This window comes from Lutra lutra, chromosome 4 (genome assembly GCF_902655055.1).
Source record: "Lutra lutra chromosome 4, mLutLut1.2, whole genome shotgun sequence".
Lineage (NCBI taxonomy): Eukaryota > Metazoa > Chordata > Mammalia > Carnivora > Mustelidae > Lutra > Lutra lutra.
The window spans coordinates 116,144,967-116,165,834 of NC_062281.1; the positions used below are offsets into that span (position 1 = coordinate 116,144,967).

General features: G+C 37.5%; 1 protein-coding gene across 6 annotated transcripts in view; it reads right to left on the minus strand.

Moving 5' to 3' along the window:
* Positions 1-4,939: 4,939 nt before the first annotated feature.
* TLCD4 (TLC domain containing 4) overlaps positions 4,940-20,868 on the minus strand; it is a 125,324-nt gene continuing 109,395 nt past the window's right edge. For 5 of the 6 annotated variants that reach the window (XM_047723658.1, XM_047723660.1, XM_047723655.1 and 2 more), the window contains one exon: positions 6,700-12,641. In XM_047723658.1, the coding sequence (XP_047579614.1) occupies positions 12,323-12,641 (319 nt within the window). In that variant the 3' untranslated portion in view covers positions 6,700-12,322. Of the gene's footprint in view, positions 5,076-6,699; positions 12,642-20,868 lie in introns of those variants that run through there. The other variant, XM_047723661.1, reaches the window with a different exon arrangement.

The window sequence follows — 20,868 nt, forward strand, 5'->3', positions numbered from 1 at the left end:
ACTGGCCTTTCTAAAATGCCTTCCGATCCCCACTGTCTTTTATTTCTTTCCTAGCTCTCATTATTACCTGAAATTACCTTGTATATTTTTTTCCTTTCTTCCTTCCTTCCTCTCTCTCTCTTCCTCCCTCCCTCCCTTTCTTTCTCTTTCCTTTTCTTCCTTCCTTTCTTCCTTCCTTCCTTTTCTTTCTTTATTTTTCTTTTCTTCTTTCTTTCCTTCTTGCTTGCTTGCTTGTTTACTGTTGTTCTCCAGTGGCTAGAATGTAAGTTCTAGAGAGCAGAACCTTCCTTGTCTACCTTGTTCACTGATGTCCTCCAGAGCCTAAAATAGAGCCTGGCACATAGTAAGTGCTGACTCGATGTTTTCTGGTTATGTGATTTACTAGATGTGAAACACTATGCTAGATCTGGGATCAAATAGGAAAGACACACCCACAGAGTCACTTGACATATATATGCTTCCCTTCTTCTTACCTCTCCCTTCCAGCTTCCTGTGGGGAAAGACCTGACAGTTTTGTTCACCACTTATACCATCCGCTTGCATGGTACCTGGTACCTAAAGCATCAATGTTTTTAAAGTGAATGACTGGGGGCGCCTGGGTGGCTCAGTGGGTTAAGCCGCTGCCTTTGGCTCAGGTCATGATCTCAGGGTCCTGGGATCGAGTCCCGCATCGGGCTCTCTGCTTGGCAGGGAGCCTGCTTCCCTCTCTCTCTCTCTCTGCCTGCCTCTCTGTCTACTTGTGATCTCTCTCTGTCAAATAAATAAATAAAATCTTTAAAAAAAAATAAAAAAAAAAAATAAAGTGAATGACTGGGGGCGCCTGGGTGGCTCACTGGGTTAAGCTTCTGCCTTCAGCCCAGGTCATGATCACAAGGTCCAGGGATCAAGCCCCACATCGGGCTCTCTGCTCAGCAGGGAGCCTGCTTCCCCCTCTCTCTCTGCCTGCTGCTCTGCCTACTTGTGATCTCTCTCCCTCTGTCAAATAAATAAATAAAAATCTTTAAAAAAAAATAAAATAAAGTGAATGACTGATTCCATGAATTTGTGGTGGCTCCAGTTACACAGAGTTGAATGATTTTCCAGCAGGTTTCTGGAGCCTGCGTTAAACATACAAAATGTAGGCATTTGGTTAGATCTGGAGTAAGGATATTTAACAGTTGAAGCTAGTGTCCTGAAAGGGATGGACAGTGGGGAGTAGATTTTTTTATGGCTTCATGCTTAGATGCCTTTCTAAAAAGAATGACCCAAAGTTATAGAAGTTTTTAGTTTAGTCACTTGAAAAGAACAAAAATAATATACTGGCACATCCATTTTCTTACTCCATTCTTTAGAACATAAATCCCAATTAGCATTTATTTTTACTAATTAGAATGCTAAGGAATCATTCACATTTTCCCCCAGAGCAATGCAGATTTACTTATTTCATTACTTTTCTTCATGACATGGTGTCTTAGAGAATCCATCTACTGACTGTAAAAACTGGAGTGGATCTTTACTCTAGATAATTCCTTTATCAGTCAGCCAAAGACCAGTGAAGTTACAGGAAACAACTAAGTGTACCACCCAACTAAGTCACAGACAACAAATGTTGTCAGAATAGTTTCCCCATCCCAGTTCATCCTGGCCTTGACTTTGCACAGAGCCCACCAGATAACCCTAGCAGGTCATGTTTAAAGTCACTAAGAACACAGAACTCTTATGGCAAGTCTGATTACCCAGTATTGAGTCAACCAAGGTAATTGACCCATTAGTGGTAGACTGGCTTCTCAAGGTAATTGGAGGATTCAGAGGTTTTGTTTTGGTGAAAAAGGAATAAATAACTTACTGTTTACATTTTCATTAGTCATCCCCTTTCCTTTCTGATTATATTTTCTGGTGGGAAATAAAGAAAATGGGTTCCATTTTTGGATACCATGATCAAGATGTTTATATCTTTCAAAGGTTAACACTAGGAAGAGTATTCAAAAAATGAACTTGGCTTCAAGTATAGTGGGAAAGTACATCATTAAAACTTTATCTCTTTCCCTGAAGAATCTTGAAGCACTCAGCAAATATTACACTCAGACTCTTTTGGCTAGGCTCATCGATTGCAAGTGATACCATCTCCTCTCAGGGCAAGGGGCCTTATTCAAGCGCACATAGTCACAATCAAAGTTAGAATTTAAGCCACCTCTAAAATTGTATGCAACTGAAACCAATATTCTAGAATTGCTGCCTGACAGGATTGTTGCTCCTGGACTGCCGTAACCCGGGCTATACCCCAAACTTGATTCTAATTACTCTTATCCGAATGATAACTTGAAAGAAAAGGGGCCTTCAACTTCACTCAGTTGCACTCCTCACCTTCAGGTGAAAAAAAACAAATGCCAAGAAGGTGAAAACACTTCCCTAAACTAATCACTAGTAGGTGGTGAGCTGGAACTGGAATCAAGGTTTTCAGATTCCCAGATGAAGTCTTTCCACCATGTTACTCAAAATAACAAAGTCTGTGCAGAAGCCTGAGGAGGGCTGAGCTCCCACTACTTGCCCCAGCCAGTGGAGGTGGCTATACTAATTTTTTTTAGTGAAAACATAACAGCTGGGCAATGGCCACAGAAGCTTCTCCAGGACACAAAGTTCTGGGATCTAGGCTCAGTCAAGAATGAATTTATTTATACTGGTTGTTCCAGGGACTCACTTGGCAATCTAGCCAGGGCTTAATAAATATTAACATGATTTGGGGCGCCCAGGTGGCTCAGTTGGTTAAGCATGTGACTCTTGATTTTGGCTCAGGTCATGGTCTCAGGGTCATGAGATTTGAGCCCTCCATCGGGCTCCACACTCAGCATGGAATCTGCTTTTCCCTCTTCCTCTGACCCTCCCCCTGCTCTCTCACATAAATAAATAAATAAATAAAATATTTAGGAAAAAAAATATATAAATTAACATGATTTAATATTCTTCTCAACTCTACCTGAATGTGTTTTTTGTTTTGTTTTGTTTATATGGAGAAGAATCAATTCTCTTAATATGTGTCTTGAGGATTAAGTAGGTGACAGATCTGTGAAAGGCAAGGGCCTCCAGGCTTGAGGCATAGCAAGTATAAGGGCATGCAGCTTGGATGCAGCATCCACCTGCTGAATGTTGGATGGATAGGATGGGGTAAAATCACTGAGAACTTTAAATCTGGTTGATGGAGTTTAGACTTGGGAGTAGAGTATTCTATTCAGAATATTAATAAATTCTGAGCGGGGCTGTGACACATTTAGGATGTGTTTGAAAATGAGTCAGGCAGTAATGTGTGTGACAGATGGGCAGGGAGAGACTATGAAGTGGGAAAGACCAATTAGGAGACTGTATGGCAGTTGAAGAAGGAACGTTTTAGAGTGCTTCTCCATGTCACCATTCTAGCAATTCAGACACAGAAACTGGAGACCTAACACATTCATGGCAGCCTGGCTGCACCTGCTCCAGGTTACACAGGCTTCTACTCCCTGCTTTGAACTTTGCCCCCCTCAAACCCCACTATCCAATGACCACCTCACCTCGGCAGTCAAACCATCACCACCCGCCCCCGACACAAGGCTGCAGTCTTCTCCGTCTGCAGCAGTCTCCAACTACTAGACCTGCAGCCAGACTCCCCAGATGCCCTTCTCTGGGCATCATCTCTAGAACTTACCCAAGATCTCTGACTAGAGAAGGCTGGGCTGACACCATGGGCAGCACTGAGTCATGAGGACAGAGAGCAGAACTGAAAGGGCTGTGGGGAAACCATGGGTCAGTGACAGGAACCTAGAATACACAGATGCAAGAGGTCAAGGCAAGACCATGGTTCAGAAATGAGAAAAGCCAATGGAAGCTACAACCATGAGGCACTTTGAGAGAGAGTTTTCCTTTCCCCAAGAATGAATTCTTCACATGGCCATTATGTTAAAATCTACCACAGGCTCCACTCTGCTTTCCTAACTACTGTACCTTAACCTTTCCTTTATAGAATGCCCGAAACCCTGACTTCCCTCTTTGCTCTTGTCCACAGCATCCCCTTAAGATCTATCCCATTCTCCAACCTCCCACTGAGTCCTCGGCTCCCCATGTTCTGACATCACATCTAGTGGCATCTGTCACCTCTCAGTTCCACAGTCTTATTCATGAGTTACATTCAGTTTTCTAAATCCTTCTGGTTCTCCCTTTGCAATATTTAGCAGATCTAGCCCTTTTGTTTTTCCTCCTTGTCCAAGGCCACCCATCACTTTTTAACCACTTTGCAGTTGCTTGGCCAATTTCTCCATCCCTAGCCTATTTCCATACTCCCATTCATCTGTCACTGAGAATCTCCCTCAGATGCCTGTCCAATCATATTACTAAGCCTTAAAGCTACACTTGCTCCATTCTAATTGTTGTGTTTCAAGTTAAAGCTCTTACTCATAGGTTGGAAGTGTTGTAAGGAATGTTGGAGATAACAAAACTAAGACTCACAGAGATTAAGATACTTCTTCACAGGTACCTTGGACTCTTGGCCACTTCACTCTCTGCAAATTGCTCTTTTCTAATTTACAATTCAAACAAAATCCTACCCCCTTGTGCCACTTCCATTCATTCATCCTTTTTGTCCACAGCACAGAATACTTTTATTTATTTTTTAAGGATTTTTAAAAAATTTTATTTGACAGAGAGAGAGTACAAGCATGGGAAACAGCAGATAGAGGAAGAAGCAGGCCCCCTGCTGAGCAAGGAGCCTGATGCGGATTCCGGACTCCATCCCAGACCTCTGGGCTCATGACGTGAGCCGGAAGGCAGATGCTTAACGACTGAGCCAGGCAGGCATCCCCACAGCATACTTTTAAAACTGCTCATTTCATCTGCTAAAACCTCTCATGATGAGCCTGACAACACAGATTATTCCACAAAACTTAACTGTTGGGCATAGCTGGTTGTTTTTTGTTGTTGTTGTTGTTGTTTGTTTGTTTGTTTTAACTATAACCGACCAAGACTTGGGGTCTTCCACAGACTCAAGCTGCCCACTAGAATCACTGCTCCGTGGGGGTGCCCCCTCATTCCTGCCTGTAAGGAGGCATCTGTCAGCACTGGGTGAAACACTGCCAAGAGAGACAAATGACAGATACAGTCACATACCATTACCTGCATACATACACATACATATATAAAGACAAGTACCATACGATTTCACTCAAATGTGGCATTTAAGAAACAAAACAAATGGTTACCAGAGGGGAGGTGGGGTGGGATGGGATAAATGTGATGGGGATTAAGCTCATCACTTATGATGAGCCCTGGGTCTTGTATATAAGTGATGAATCACGAAATTCTAACCAGAAACCAGTATTGCACTGCATGTTAACTAACTGGAATTTAGACAAAAAGTGAAGAAAAAAAGGCATATATAATGAATGTTTACATTGCATTTTAATAAATTCTTATAATGTGTATAGGAATTTCATTACATTATTTTTGGTAAGTTCATGTCACCCAAAATGCAATGTTTACATACGTAGCATTTTCTTTGTTTTTTTCTCTGTGATTTTTATTCTTTTCTTATTTTGTTTTATCTTTTCTTTTCTGTGTCATCCCAAATTTCTATCTATCCTTGAACTTTATCCATAGAAATGCAGCCCATCATCCATATTGCCCTTCATTTTTCCCTAGAAGTCCCCTTCTTGGAAAGTTCTGCTCAGGTAATTTCTCAAATGGTGTAATCAATGATTTGTTGAGATGACAAGACTAGATGTGGCGGAATTTAGCTGAAGGTAGATGAAAAGAGGAAGAGGCTTTTTAGCCAATGCAGAGTCAAGCTCCAAGCCTAGGAGCACTGTGCCATAAGCAACAATGAGCTACTCAAGCAGATGTGGTGTGCACATTTGAAGAGTCCAACTTGTGAGAAGCATCTAGGAACAGATGATCAGTTACTAGAATGGGGAAAATTGCAAATCTGCCAACTTACTTATTTTGTGCATGTTTAAGTACCATTGACAGGGAGAGAATGAAATCACTTAACTTTGGTAAAGACTAGGAAATAAAGGGTGGCTCATCTTTGAGACAGCCTGAGGTGTGAGAGAGAGCACCCATTTACACTTGCTTAGAGGGGTTCTGAATCCTTGTAATTTTACCTGTGGCCTCTCTCCACGAACAGCTGTGGCTGCTATTTTAATTTTGAAATTCAGCTGTTCCTTTGCCAGTCTTGACACAACATTTTAGGCATGTTCTGAAGCATGACTCATGATACGCCTCTAAAGGCCAAATCACTTCAGTATTCTAGGCAATTAGCTCTCTGCTTCGGATCTACTGGATATTCTCGGACCAAGATGCAGGATGGAGACCATGGACAATTTAAGAAGGGAAGGATTCCAGCCAAGACATTAGGCAAAAAACATTCAAGACCATATGAGAGGTCTAAAGGACACAGGGAAGCAGATTAAAAACATAACTGCCGAAGTTTTACTTAATCTAAGAGTGTATTGATTAGATAGCACCATCCTTCCCATCAACAAGCATGACTACAGTGTTTGCTATGCCTCCTGGTTTGTTATATGGCAGGGACCCCAGGGACAAAAGGGAAGAAAGAGGGTAAACAAACTCTATAAACATCTTGAAGAATAAATATTAGCTTTTGGATTCAAGAGCTAGGAGAGATGACTTGAGGAAAGCAATTTTTATCATCTATTCATTAATTGTAGTTATAGTGTACACTTTGCAGACTCAAACTTTTGCACTAAATGATTGTGATTTTATTAATTTTTTTTCACAAAATACAAAGCTTTGTACCACATTAGTGTTCTAACACAGGAAAATCTCAAGATTTTCATTGGGAGGAGGGATGATTTATATATTTAGGACTGATTTTATACATATTCTTAAAATTAATATTAAATAAAATGCCAGGACAAAGGAATGCCAACCTTGTAGAACATGCAGATTATTGCTTAGAACTTGCATATACTTTAAACTGACACACATACAAACAAAGAATACAGACATTTTTAAATTTTAAGGGAATTACCTAGAGATATTCATTAATCCCATTCAAATTAAGCACAACCAGAGACCAAGAATACTAAATTGCTATTTTAATTGCTGATAAATCTGAGTAACACTGATTTATAAATTACCAAGTCTCACATTTTGTAAATAAGACAAAGTTCTTCATTCATCCTTACAGAAATAAATTAGGAGATGTGTTCTCAAAATATTAAATGTATTTTGAAAGACTTCCAAAATCTTTATAACAATTAAATAGTAAGGTTTGTATATTCCCAGAAAAAAAATGTGTATATCACTAGAGCTATCACATTTGCTGCAATTTTCAAGCGGCTTTTTCAAATGAAATCTATGTCTAAAAGTTATTACAAATTCTAATAATTACCCCAAAAACCTCATAACGCATCCTAGTTACAAGTAAGTAACAAGAGTATTATCTGTGCAAAAATTCCTTAAGTAAAAAGCAGACATAATTATAATCAAAGCAAACCAAGCAAGAAACAGAAAAATATATGGCATATTTTATTTACAGTTATATTTTAGGCTTCATTAACCAAGAAGTAGCAAATATCTAATGCACACTTAATTACAGAATTATGTAAAGACAGAAAGAAAAAAAATATACAGATGATGGTTAACAAGTTTTCAGCCAGAGGTATTATATCTTTAAGATTTAGAAATACTTCTCATTGTTTTTGGTCTTAAATATAGGGCCTGATACCGAAACTGTCTAGTTTGCTGTAGACATTTTCAATGCAAACAAATGGTTTATGGTGTAACCAACAAGGGAGCCAGTGTAAACATTTTCAATGCAAACAAACCAATCTTTATCAGCTAGCCTTCGGTTCTCCATTGCTATCCAAAATATCTTCAAATAAAGGTACAACTTACTACCAAGGCTGGTAGGGGCAGTTTGAGGTCTGAGCTAGAAAGGGATAGGGCTCAAGTCCTTGGGTGTTGCATTCGTAAAACATGCTGAGTAATCCACTTGCTGGTAAGTTAAAAGAAACATGACCATAACTAAACCAGCTCAATTAAAGAGCAGGACTCAGGAATGCTACCACAGACCAGCAGCCCCTCCTCCTAACAGCCTCATAACAGAGCTACGTCCATTTGTCCTGCTGCCACAGTGGCTAAGAAAGAACATTTAGATAATTTACAGGCCTACAATGAATCCCTCGGTGAAACATATATAAAGCTCTTACTGCTAAGCCAGTTTAACAAAAAGACTACAGATGTTTCTCAATAAAACCAGAACCTTATTAGCCTTGTTTCATCTCATAACAAGTATTATTAAATACTAAATAGCTTCTGAGAGCCTCTTGGCAATTATGGTTTGCTGAACTCTACTTAAAACTTACTGCAATGCTCCCCCCCCCCCAATGGAAGAACATACTCGAAAACTCTGAAGTTTGCCACAATAGACCAGAAAGCTTATGGGTATGGGGAAGCCTCAAAAGAAGATCTTGAAAGGTGCTGACATAAGGGATGGAGGTGCTGGTAAAATCTTAAGGGTGTTAGGAGGACAAGTTAGAAGGGCTGGAAGGATTCAGAGAAAAACTTCTAGGTGAGGGAGGGGCATCATGCCTTTTAAGGGAAAATCAGTCGTGTCGTCTCCAACTCCAGGTGCTGCTGGCTTCTCACTGTTCTCACACATACCCCATGTACTTCTTGTGAAAAATCCCTTGCAGGAGCTTTAGTGTGCCTGTGGTCAACCAAGCTGTGGTTAAGGCTGGGTGGTTTGTGTGTGTGCCCAAGGTCTCTAGATACAGGAGGGGTCTCGCTGCTGTGCTGGATAGTACCAATGGAGAAACACTGTGCCACATTTCTGACAAAATTGTAGGAGTTTGCTTCTTCTGGAACCCAAGACACACAAACACATAGTGTTCCATGAAGTATAACCGATGAGGCCAACAATGACATGGATTTCTCAATTTTCAAGCGACAGACTCAACCACTGAAAGCCAATTTGTATGTTTATTTCCATATTGGAGTTAAGAGTAACCTAGAAACTGAAATTTATTCAAACATTTATTTTAATAGTGCCTTTCAGGACATGTTTATTTCCCTTAAAAATGAAAGAGAACAAATATGAGTATGACAACACTTTCCCCTTGATATCTCCACAACAAGACTGTTCCTAACGCATGATGACAAATGGTGTAACCAACCATAAAACTGGCCCTTCACGTCCATGAACTGTTCTCCAAACACCCAATGCACCTCACAGAAAGTGTACAATCTAAAAACTGACACTTCAGCAAAAAGTTGAGTCAAACAGATTAAAATTTAGAAAAGAATTTGATTCAAACACCTATAAATGAGGAAGTTTTTAAAACTAGACCTTTACAAGTCATACTGGGGCATTCATGGTATATCAGTCACCCTCAGGAATGGTGAAGACATTATTATTTCTCTAAACATAGCACTAACCCATGAAACAACAAAACTAAACAGCTGGAATAAAAATTGCATCTTAACCTACTGTAAGGTATCAAGACACGACTTATGCAGGAGTTAATTTCTTTGCACTCATATATGACTTCATTTTGAATTTTAAATAAATGCAAACAATACTCATTAGAAGGATTTCAGAGACAAGAATGCAAATTCTATAAATTCAAGCTCATAATTTTTAAATTCTCCCAAACAAAATATCAGATGCAAAATCGATGATCTTGCATGCTATTTAGTTGATTTTCATTCACTTTCAAAATTTTGTAAGAATTGTTATTTTTTAGACTACTGCACATTCAAAGAACATCTTTATAGTTATAGGTTGTCACTAATCTTTTTTTATAAAAATAGAGCTGCTTAAAAATTTATACCGATTTGCTTTTATTTGCTACAAATATTTTAATAGTTGTTAAATTCAGAATGCCTAATAGAATCATTCTAATTAATCTGTGTAGTCAAAATACTTAATATGTAAAATGTCTAGCAAAAGTTTGTCATTTAATAAATGAAAAATTCATTGTTTAATAAATGACATGTTCTGTCTTTAACTCCTTGTATCTTAGGTAGGTGGATACAATCACAGAACAGTGAAGTATAGCTCCTATAAAGATCTGACTTGAAGTAGTATGGCAGTTTATTTATAGTGTCTTTTCCATTTCATGCGTGTTGTACAAGGAAATATGTAGCTTCTACTTTTGGATATTGAATATGGACGTTGAATTAGCTGTGATGCAGTCAGCATAAAATAAGAATTGCTGACTAAGGGGATAATGAACTTTAGTTCAAAACATGGATATTTTAAACACTTGTTTTGTGAGCAACTATACTAATGAAAAGTGCTATCAATGAAAGTAAAAATAAAGTTTTAAGCATGAAATAGCAACTATAAAAACTGAAACTGCTATATGGAAGCTCACTGATGAGTGAGTTTTATATTAAGATACATTGCAATATATTGCTTTATATTGTCTTCATTTTGATGGTGGGTTTAAAATCTGTGTTCAGAAACTATAGAAATATCCCAAGAGTCAAAAATATTTATTTCAAGTTTTGCTTCTTTTTAAAGGAATTTCCAAAATAGTTTTCTAATATAAATGTTTTCCTTTTAAAAATCCAGTTTTCTTGCAAAAGAACAAGAAAAGAGCAAGATAAAACCATGTGCTTTCCTACCCCCCTAAACAACCAATATGCACTTAAGTGCCTATGATGTCAAAGGTACTAAATTTGGTAACAAATTATCAATGTAATATTAGTAGCTTTAAAAACAAATACCTATACTTTACATTACTTTAATTAAGTCTTTCAAAAATAAGTATACCTACTATAAACCAATCAATCTGATTTTCTCACTGAGTTATTGACTGAGATTTCAATTACCTTCTTTAAATGTTCTAAAACTTATCAGTCTCTCTCTGCATTAGACAGCCAGATCAAATCAAATCAAATCAAAGTCTGATCTATCCAGCCAGCCTCCCTTCACCATCATAACATGGACAGTTAAAGTGAATCATTCTCCTGTCAGCTGAGAAACTGAGTGGATTAGATCTTTTAGTTTTGGTTCAATTAAACTCAAGCAGCCATCACTGATTAAATTTCTTTCTTTCTTAGGTAATAACAATCATTAAAATCAAGTACTTGAGAAAAATAAATAAAGGCAGTAATAGCTAACTATATAATTCTATATTTGGGTTGTAAGAATCAAAGAAAAAGCAAACATATACTTACACATACACACACACAAAAAAACCCAAAACCAAAAAACCAGAGTCACCAGCCATTGATCATCACATGAGACAAGGATATTAATGATCGGAATACTTGGATTAAATTATCTATTTTTTTCCTGTCCTTTAGGAAAGACAGAAATTCAAAGCACTCAAAATGTTGGTTAAGCAAGCATGGATGTAAACTGTGAGTAAAAATGTGAATACTGACTTTTTGGAGTTTTGGTCTCCTTAAGAAGAGGCCTATGTCATGTTAGGAGCATGACAAATATACACTGGATAACACTTTGGTACTGATGATGTTGGGTTCTGAACTTAGGGGAGGTTTTACAAGTAGAAATGATATATTTTTCACAGAAAAAGTACAAGGGAAACAGAGACAGCAGTGTTAAAGCTTTTTTCTTAATGATTCCTCCTATTAGCCTAAATAGTCATACATAACATGCATTTTTAGAAAGAGAAATTTGTCTCTTAAGGAGCTCTGTTAAGATCTGTCTTAAGATTTACTACAAATTAAAAAAGCAGTATTTTGATAAAATGTTAAAAATAGAAATAATAAAGTGACATCTGAAAAATTTAAAAATTAAAGTATTTCCATGACTGAACTAATATTCCCAAAGTAAGCAAAATACTTCATCACTCATAAACAACAGCATATCTAAACCAAAACTACATCATTTCTAACAGCCGAAGAAAACATTTCAACAATTTAGAAACTAAGCCCTAAACGGATATTGACAGCCACAGTGGGAAATGAGTGCAGTACAACAAAATGTTGAGGGCTATTTACACATATAAAAGCAGTTCCCCTCTTTCAGCAAATCTGATGACATAAAACCAAGTGCACCCAATAAGCACAGTTGCCTTTTCACAGAGAAAAATACCAATGCAGGTTAACAGATTTCTGAAAAGATTCACCATTATATGTATAATTTTTTATTTAAATCTTTAAGATTTTATCCATGCTTACAATGCAGAAGAAAATCAGAAAAGAAATCTTGGAATAAAAACTAAGTTTTAGTTTCTCTTTTCTAAAGATTAAAAAAAAGAGCACTGAAACCCTTGTTAACAAATATAATTAATAAGAAGTACTAGAACATGCCAAGAATTCATCCTATCAGTAGATATAATGTGGGTAGTAATGATGTGTGCTTATCAGTAGCCCACCTTTAGTCAAGTTTTCCATTCTGCAGACTACTTTTGGCTTTCTCTTGTCTGATGAGAGAGATGACTTTGATGCAACCCTTTGTAATTTTGATCATCCACATGACATTCATCACATCCAAAACAACACAAGTAGAGATCCAGGAACATTGGATTAAAAATCCAAGCCTTATGTAGGCTTCTGTTCCTAACAAGGAATATATGTAACTATAAAAAGGAGGTATTGGGACAATCCGTACGATGAAGAACACCACTGTCATGAGTATTCCATTGATGACGTTAGCCTTGGAAAATTTAGGATACTTCAGAGCTTCAAAGAACCACCTGGAAAAAATTTCAAAAGCATCACATTTACTCTGCATCTCCAAAGATTAACTTTTTAAATTTAGTTTTTAGTTTTTAAAATTCAGTGAACATCCTCCTAAGATTTATATAGAGAGGCAAAGGGCCTAGAATAGCCAACACAATTCTGAAAAGGAAGAAAGTTGGCAGACTTGTACTACCCACTTCAAGACTGACTTACTATATAAAGCTACAGTATTCAAGACAGCATAGCATTGGTAAAAGAACAAATAGATCAACAGTGTTAGTCCAGAAATAGACCTACACAAATTTACTCAACTGATTTTTGACTACAGTATAAAGGTAATTTAACGGAGAAGGAATAGTTTTTCCAACAAACAACTGGAACAATTGGATATTCATATGCAGAAAAATGAATGTAGGCAGACATCACATTTCACACAAAAAGCAACTCAAAAGGAGCCACAGCCTTAAACATAAAATGAAAAACTATGAAACTTCTAGAAGAAAACATAGGGAAAAATCTGTATGATCTTGGGTTTGGTGATTGTACTTTAGATATACCACCAAAAGCAAAATCACAGAAAAACATATTGTTACTAAAAATACTCTTAGTAAAATTAAAAACTTGCTCTGTGAAAGGCACTATTAAAACAGAATAAAAAGACATTGATGCACTGGGAGAAAATATTTACAAAATACATATAACATAAAGTACTTGTATCCAAAATATAAAAAGAAGTCTTAAAACTCAATAATAAGGCAACAACCCAATTCAAACATGGGCAAAATACCTTAAACACCTCATCAAATAAGATATACAAAAGGAAAATAAGAATATAAGGTGTTCAGCATCATTTGTCATTAGAAGACTGTAAATTAAAACTATGAGATACTACTACATACCTATAAAAACGATTAAAATCCAAAATTCTGGCAATACCAATTGCTAGCAAGGATATGGAACAACAGGAATTTTAAAGCCTTGCTAACAAGAATAAAATGATAAAGCCACTTTGGAAAACAATATGGTAGTTATAACACTAAACATGTTTATAGCACATAATCCAGCAATCACTCTCCTAGGTATTTTTCCAACTGATTTGAAAATTAAGTCCACACAAAAAATTACACACAAATGTTTATACCAGGTTTATTTATAATTGCAAAAAACTGGAAGCAAGCAAACAACCAAGATGTTATTCAATAGGTGAATGGAGGGGGCACCTGGGTGGCTCAGTGGGTTAAGCATCTGCCTTCAGCTCAGGTCATGATTTCAGGGTCCTGGGATTGAACCTCATGTCAGTCTCTCTGCTCAGCTGGGAGTCTGCATCTCCCTTTCACTCTCCCTCTGCTCTCCCCTGGTCTCTCTCAAGATAAGAAAACTGGATAAGCAAATGGTGGTATATCCACATAACGGAATGCCATTCAGCAATAAAAGGATAAGCTACCAATTTACATAATGACATGGATGACTCTTAAATACATATTACTAAATGAAAGGAACCGGTCTGAAAATGCTACTCCCAGTATGATTCCATTTATATAACATTTCAGAAAAAGCAAAACTAAAAAGACAAAACAGGTCAGTAGTTGCCAGAGGTTCAGGAAGAGAGGAAGAGAATGGAGTAAGTGAAGCATAAGAGATAATTTAGGGTGGTGAAACAATTCTGTCTAATACTGTATTGGTGAGTATATGATGTTATGCATTTGTCAAAATCCACAGAACAGCATGAAGAGTATGTACAAATTTTAAAATGTCACTTAGGAGGCTGGGGGTGCCAGGATGGAATCTAGACTGTGACAAAAGAATCTAACTGCTTTACAAATACATATATAACCTCACTGTAGGAAGTGGGGTCAAAACAGGTAATCTAAGTAACTGTGAAAATGTATGGTAGCTGTAAGACTCAAGACAAAAGAAACTGTACACATGCACTGTATTCCAGTTGGTAAAGTTCTGTGTCATGGAAGTACAGGTTAATAATTCTGAAACCATTATACATATATATTGGGATTTAGCAAATAAGTACATCTGTTTGATGGTGAGTTGGGGACCAAGTGTCTCACTGCTGGAGTGGAAAGTTACAGACAAGTGAGTGGAAAAGTCTAGACTGATCCATATGCTACTGGATTAGAGTTGAAAACATCAGTGTGAACTCATTTAGCTTAATATAAATACGGATGTAGCAGAAACAATTATAGCTAGCTATGTATACACAGGTTAGTATACTTCCAAGTTGTCATCTGGAAGAACACAGAAACAATGACGCTCCACAGTAATGAGCACACCCAGGGCCTAGATCTTGGTTTCTAATACCATTCTCCAATAAAAGGAACCAGGGCTCCTTGAGACAAGGCTCATTCTAGGGCTGGAACAGAGAATATACAATAAGAATCCAGCATATTTTACTGTCAGAAAGTAAGGAAGTACTCAAGAACCAAAATGATGAGGTTCTACCAAAGGCACACAGAAACCAACCAAAAGAGCTCAATGGCAAAAGCTCTAACATTTTGAACAAATAATAAATAAATAATGTAGTACTAGATTAAAACCACCTGAAGTATAAATAGATATCCATGAATCCATAGTATTATAAATGAATGAAGGAATGAGTGATTGGAAGATAAAAGATAAATATCCTATGCAGAATAAGTACAAATAATTTCTGTAGATACTGCACTCTCAATGAAATAAGGTGTAACTCCCCACTCCCCAAAAGGGGAGCTACTCACAGTGACTTATTTCCAAAGTTCAGGATAGAAGGCAAGTGGGATAGAAAGAGTACCTTTAAAATTGAGAAATCTGACAAACCCACTTCAGCCAGGTGAACAAGGAAAACATCCAGCGTTAAGTCATGTTTATAGCAGGGAGGCCTAACATGCTGTCATGAGAATGGCACTTTACTTCTGTAGTCTTCTTCCCAAAACCCCATAACCCGAGTCTAATCATGAGGAAAAACATCAGACAAATCCAAAATGAGAAATATTCCACAAAACACCTGACCAGTACTCAAAAACACCTCAAAAAACAACAGAAATCTGAGAAACTGTCACACAAAGAGGAGTCTAAGGAGATATAACTAAATGTAATGTGGTATCCTGGAGGGGGTCCTGGTACAGAATAGATAAAACTTAGGAATTCTGAATACAGTACAGACTTTGGTTAATAATAATGTATTTGTTCATGAATTGTGACAAATGTACCGTACTAATGTAAGATCTCCTTCTTGTTCCATCTAGATGGATTCTTTTGTCTCTCTCACCAACATGCTCAATTCTTCCTAATCCAAAAGTCTCTCCTCTGCTCGTCTTCCCTATCATGCTTTCTGAAAGGGAAGTCAACAGTATATTCACAAACATTCTTGTCCACTTCACAACCCAGTACAATACAATCACATTCCCTTACAAAAGAAATTGGTCACCAGCCGCTTTTCCATATCCAAGACAGTGGGTCTGTCTTAGCCTTCATCCTAAGTGGCCTTTCTATAGCATACAACATTGCCAACCATCATACTTCCATCTCTCCTGACCTCCATGATACTATTTTCCTCTTGGTTCTTAACTACACTTTCTCAGTCTCTACTTCCTCTGCCTGTCCCTTAAATATTTGTGCCTCCCAAGCACCATTCCCTTTTCTATGCATTACCAAGGACATTTCAACCACTCTCAAGGGCTCAACATCCTAACATTAATCTCTAATTTCAAGTCCTCTCTCAAGGTCTACTTGTAGTTCCAGATTTTTAATTTATTGTTGAACATTTTCACCTCATTTATTGGTGAGCATCGCCAATCACAAGACAACACAACACAAATCACAAATTCTCATATATGCCCAAAACTCAACATGCCTGAAACCAATCCCCTATTCCTTACCTAACCACTCCTCCCCACCACTGCCACAGAAAACTGCCTGTTTCTCTTCTGATCCTCCCAATCATTTGTGGGTTTTTTGATAGATGGAAACATTTTTATTTTCATGAATAAACTCCATTTTAATATAAAAATTAAGGAATTTGCATAAGCAAACTTTCACAATAACAATAAGCTATAGAAAATTGGTTTGTATAATTAAATGGTTATATTTCAGGGAGCTGGGTAAGACTGGAAAGAGCCCAAAGGCCATCATTTCAATACAGTTTGTATGTTAGTGTGTCATAAACATCCCAGTGTTTGCTTTTCTTTGTTCAAATTCAGGTCTTTCTGTGGAAAACATGTGTGTGTGTGTGTGTGTGTGTGTGTGTTCTGTAGATTTTATTTATTTTAAAAACTGAAGTATAATTGACATAGCATAGTATATTAGTTTCAAGTGTACAACATAGTGGTTCCACATATGTATACACTGGGAACTGATCACCATAAGTCTAGTTATTGCCTGTCATTATGCAAAGTTGACACAAGATTATTGATTATATTCCCCATGCTGTCCTTACATCCCCACTCATTTTATAACTGGAAATTTATACCTACTAATCCTCCCAATCTTTATCAATGGTATCACCAACAACTTGCAGTCATCCTATACTATTATCCCAACAGTCTGTAACCAAGCCCTGTCCATTTCGTGTCCTTATCCATCCCTGATTCATCCCATTCTCATTGCTGCCATTATAATCTTTGGTCCTCAGTATCTCTTACATCTATGACTACAATGACCCAACTGGTCTCCCCTGACTCAACCTTTCTAGACTTTTCTCTTCTTACAAGTTCTATACTGTATTTAGTCCAGAATACTTATACTTTGTTTTTCAAGCACTTCACGCACTTTCCAAATATTTGGCTGTGTGAGAAGGTGATTATCTACAAATCCAGACTTAAAGAACTTGTCCTTTGGCTTTACCATGCAATCACCATATTTATCTTCTGCCAATTTTTTTCAAGTGACCAGTGCCTGTTCTTTAAGTGAGACCATTTTTTTAATTAATTAGTTAATTTTGAGAGAGAGAGAGAGCACACACGTGCATGTGTGAGCAAACAGGAGAGGAGCAGAAAGAGGGAAAAAGGAAATCTCAATGCCCAGCACAGAGCCCCACTTGGGGCTCGATCTCTTGACCCCAAGATCATGACCTGGGCTGAAATCAAGAGTTGGACGCTTAACCAACTCAACCAGCCAGGTGCCCCAAGCCAATTTCTTCTTAAAGAAAGAGCTCATATATTAATTCAAGGTGAAGAAATATTTTATATAGTTGCTCTTCCTCTCTCAGATCAGAAGGGCCACTTACTTTGTTGGAATCTACTTTTTACCTAATTCAAACACTCTTTTTTTTTTTTTTAAGATTTTATTTATTTATTTGACAGACAGAGATCACAAGTATGCAGAGAGGCAGACAGATAGAGAGAGAGGGGGAAGCAGGCTCCCTGCAGAGCACAGAGCCCGATGTGGGGCTCGATCCCAGGACACTGGGACCATGACCTGAGCCGAAGGCAGAGGCTTTAACCCACTGAGCCACCCAGGTGCCCTTCAAACACTCTTTCATCCCAATAAAGGCTAATAGTTTGTCAGTGTATTGAAGCTGAGAGGGAAAGGGGTAGGAGGAAGAAGGAAGACATGCATGTGGGAAGAAAGGACAGAGGAAAAACTCTCTTTTAGCCACCATCTACAGTTATTACTAAGACAAGGTATACAAGAAAAGATAGCACATTGTATGTGTTTATAATCCTCAGCCAACTCCACAGAGAAAAATCTGTCTTTGGTCATTTAGCACTTCTTCCTCCCATTGCCCTTCTAAACTAACTTGAATCTTGCAGTTATGTCCTGGGAATTACTGTGCACAGTGTGCTACTAACTACAAATAGTGTAAAAACAATGTATTATATGGTATAATTCACATCTGGGAAAAGCAGAAGGGCCTCCCTGCAGGTAGAGAAAGAATGAAAAAAGTGAGAAAAGAGGATGAAAGCAAAAAACCAGTCCCTACACAGCACTGGTTCAGTGAGTTTTTGGAGTTCAGAGTTGAGAGTCGAAGTTTGAATGAGGCTTGGGAAAGCTGCAGGGTTCGGGAGATATTGTGAGTTCAAGAGGAGCGAAAAGAATTTTAAGAAGTGTTGCTGTGAGTAACAAACTGGATCTTTGTTGACATCCTTGGAAAAACTCCAATAAGGTTTTGGATGGCTGTACTGTTTCTGGGACTCTACACAGAGACTGGGCAGTAAATTGACCCTAGTTATATCATGGTTGCAAATGTCATTCTTTCAGGCATGTAAACACTGGTGTTTAATAAATATTAACTCTGAAATTTTAGGGATTCAGAAACTTAATTTTAGAAAAGTTATCTTCTGCCCCAATGTTATTTTGGCTCCCCTTCTTCTAAACTATTCCTTATCTTTTCTCCCTTGTCTTATGCTTCCATTCTAGACACTCAACTTATCCTCTCAATGTCATCTTTTCTCATGGCTTCAAATGTCACCCCTATCTGATCATTCCAAAATTCCTCTCTGTACCTCTCACTACATTTCCACTCAGATGCTCTGTTTGTCCTCTTACTGAACAGCTCCAAACCAAAACCACCACCTTACCTATAGTCTTCTCTTGCCTCATCATCTCTTTTCATGGGCCCATTCCTCAAATGTACAGACAGCAGAGAAATTATCCTAAACTCGTCCCTTTTCTCTATCTCTAATTTCTCATCCATTGCCAATTTCACTTTTCTTCCCTGAAAATCTCTATTCTGTCATCTTTTCTCTATCTCCACAGCCTAATTTGGGGCTCCTATTTATTTTCCAGACTAATGAAATTATACCATTCATTCACACAACTAAGAGCTGTCTGCTAACTTTCTAACACAATCTTTTGCCTCCAGTCTTCCAATCCATCCTGCAAATACCAAAAACTACAATTACTCAGTGCTATTTTCAGAATGTCTTCCTCCACAGGTCTACATTCTCCCTGTCCACCAGGTCAAGGGCAATCAGCTCTCTCTGACACTCAACACCCTCTCTGTCTTGCCACCTTCCTCCTAGACATACTTTTTGATTCTGCAAGTTTAGGCTTCTCTTTCATAGAGCATGATTATTCCACTTTTTTAAAACTTATGTTCATTCCTTCTTCCTTGAATGGAGGGTCTCCCATCCCCACCCACTTCTAAAAACATCCTAAAACATTTTAAGAATATGTTCTGCCTTCTCTATGAAGGCTTGTATGACAAATACCAATTAATAATAGATCTTAAAATGTGGTCCATGAACCCCTGAGACTTTCTGCAGGGTGCACAAGGGAAAACTTTTTATAATATTAAAATATTATCCACATTGCTCCTTGTGCTAACTTCTACAATGACAGTGCAAAGCACTGGTAGATAAAATCACTGGCATCTTAGCACAAATCATAGTGATGGCACAAGATGGTACTAGTGGACATTGTATTCTTTACAGCCACACACTGGCAATTAAAAACAAAACAAGGGAGGGGAAAAAAAAAAGTTACAAAAGGGGGAAAAAACTGGTTTCACTGTAGAATGTCCCTGAAGAAGAAGAAGAATTTCACTGCATCATGACCTTTGAGTATATCTTTTTAATATTCTGTGTGATAAAATGAGAAGTATACATAACACACTTCTACTGCAAAGTATAACAGCTGTCTGAAGGGAAAAAAACCCTTGAATGATGATTTGAATTATGAGCTAAACTACATGACTTTTCCATAGAATACCATTTTCACTTGAAAAAAACAACTGAAAAACTATGTTATTTAGACTTGGGTATTTGGCAGGCATTTTCTCAAGAGTGAAAAGTGAGTTTGTCACATCGAGAAAAGAAGCTTGTCAGTATTTGTTGCCAATAACAAAATTTGAACTTTCAAATGAAAAACAGAATTTTGGAAAAAATTCTGTCTGGAAAGACTTTGACGGCCTCCCAAGATTAGAGATTTTTTAAATGAGATCAGTGGTGACATTAACTACTGTGAAGTTTTTTAATATTACTAATAAATGCACCAACACTGGGAATGCCTACACAACTCAGTGGACCAAATAACCAAGTGACCAAGGCATGATGTTACATAATTATGCATGGGCAAAAGATTCAAAGCACAGAGAGACCAATGAATTTGAATGTAACTATGTATGGAAAGTTCATTGATACAGTTTCAGATTCTACATTTAACTAAGCTTTAAGAAACTACCTCTTGGTATGTTTTGGCGTAATGTTAGAGAAGAATATCCTTGAGTACTTCAAAAGGCTTCTCAAATACTTCTACCTTTTCCTATTACATGATTAACTCTGAGAGGCTGGTTTTTTTTTTTTTTTTTTT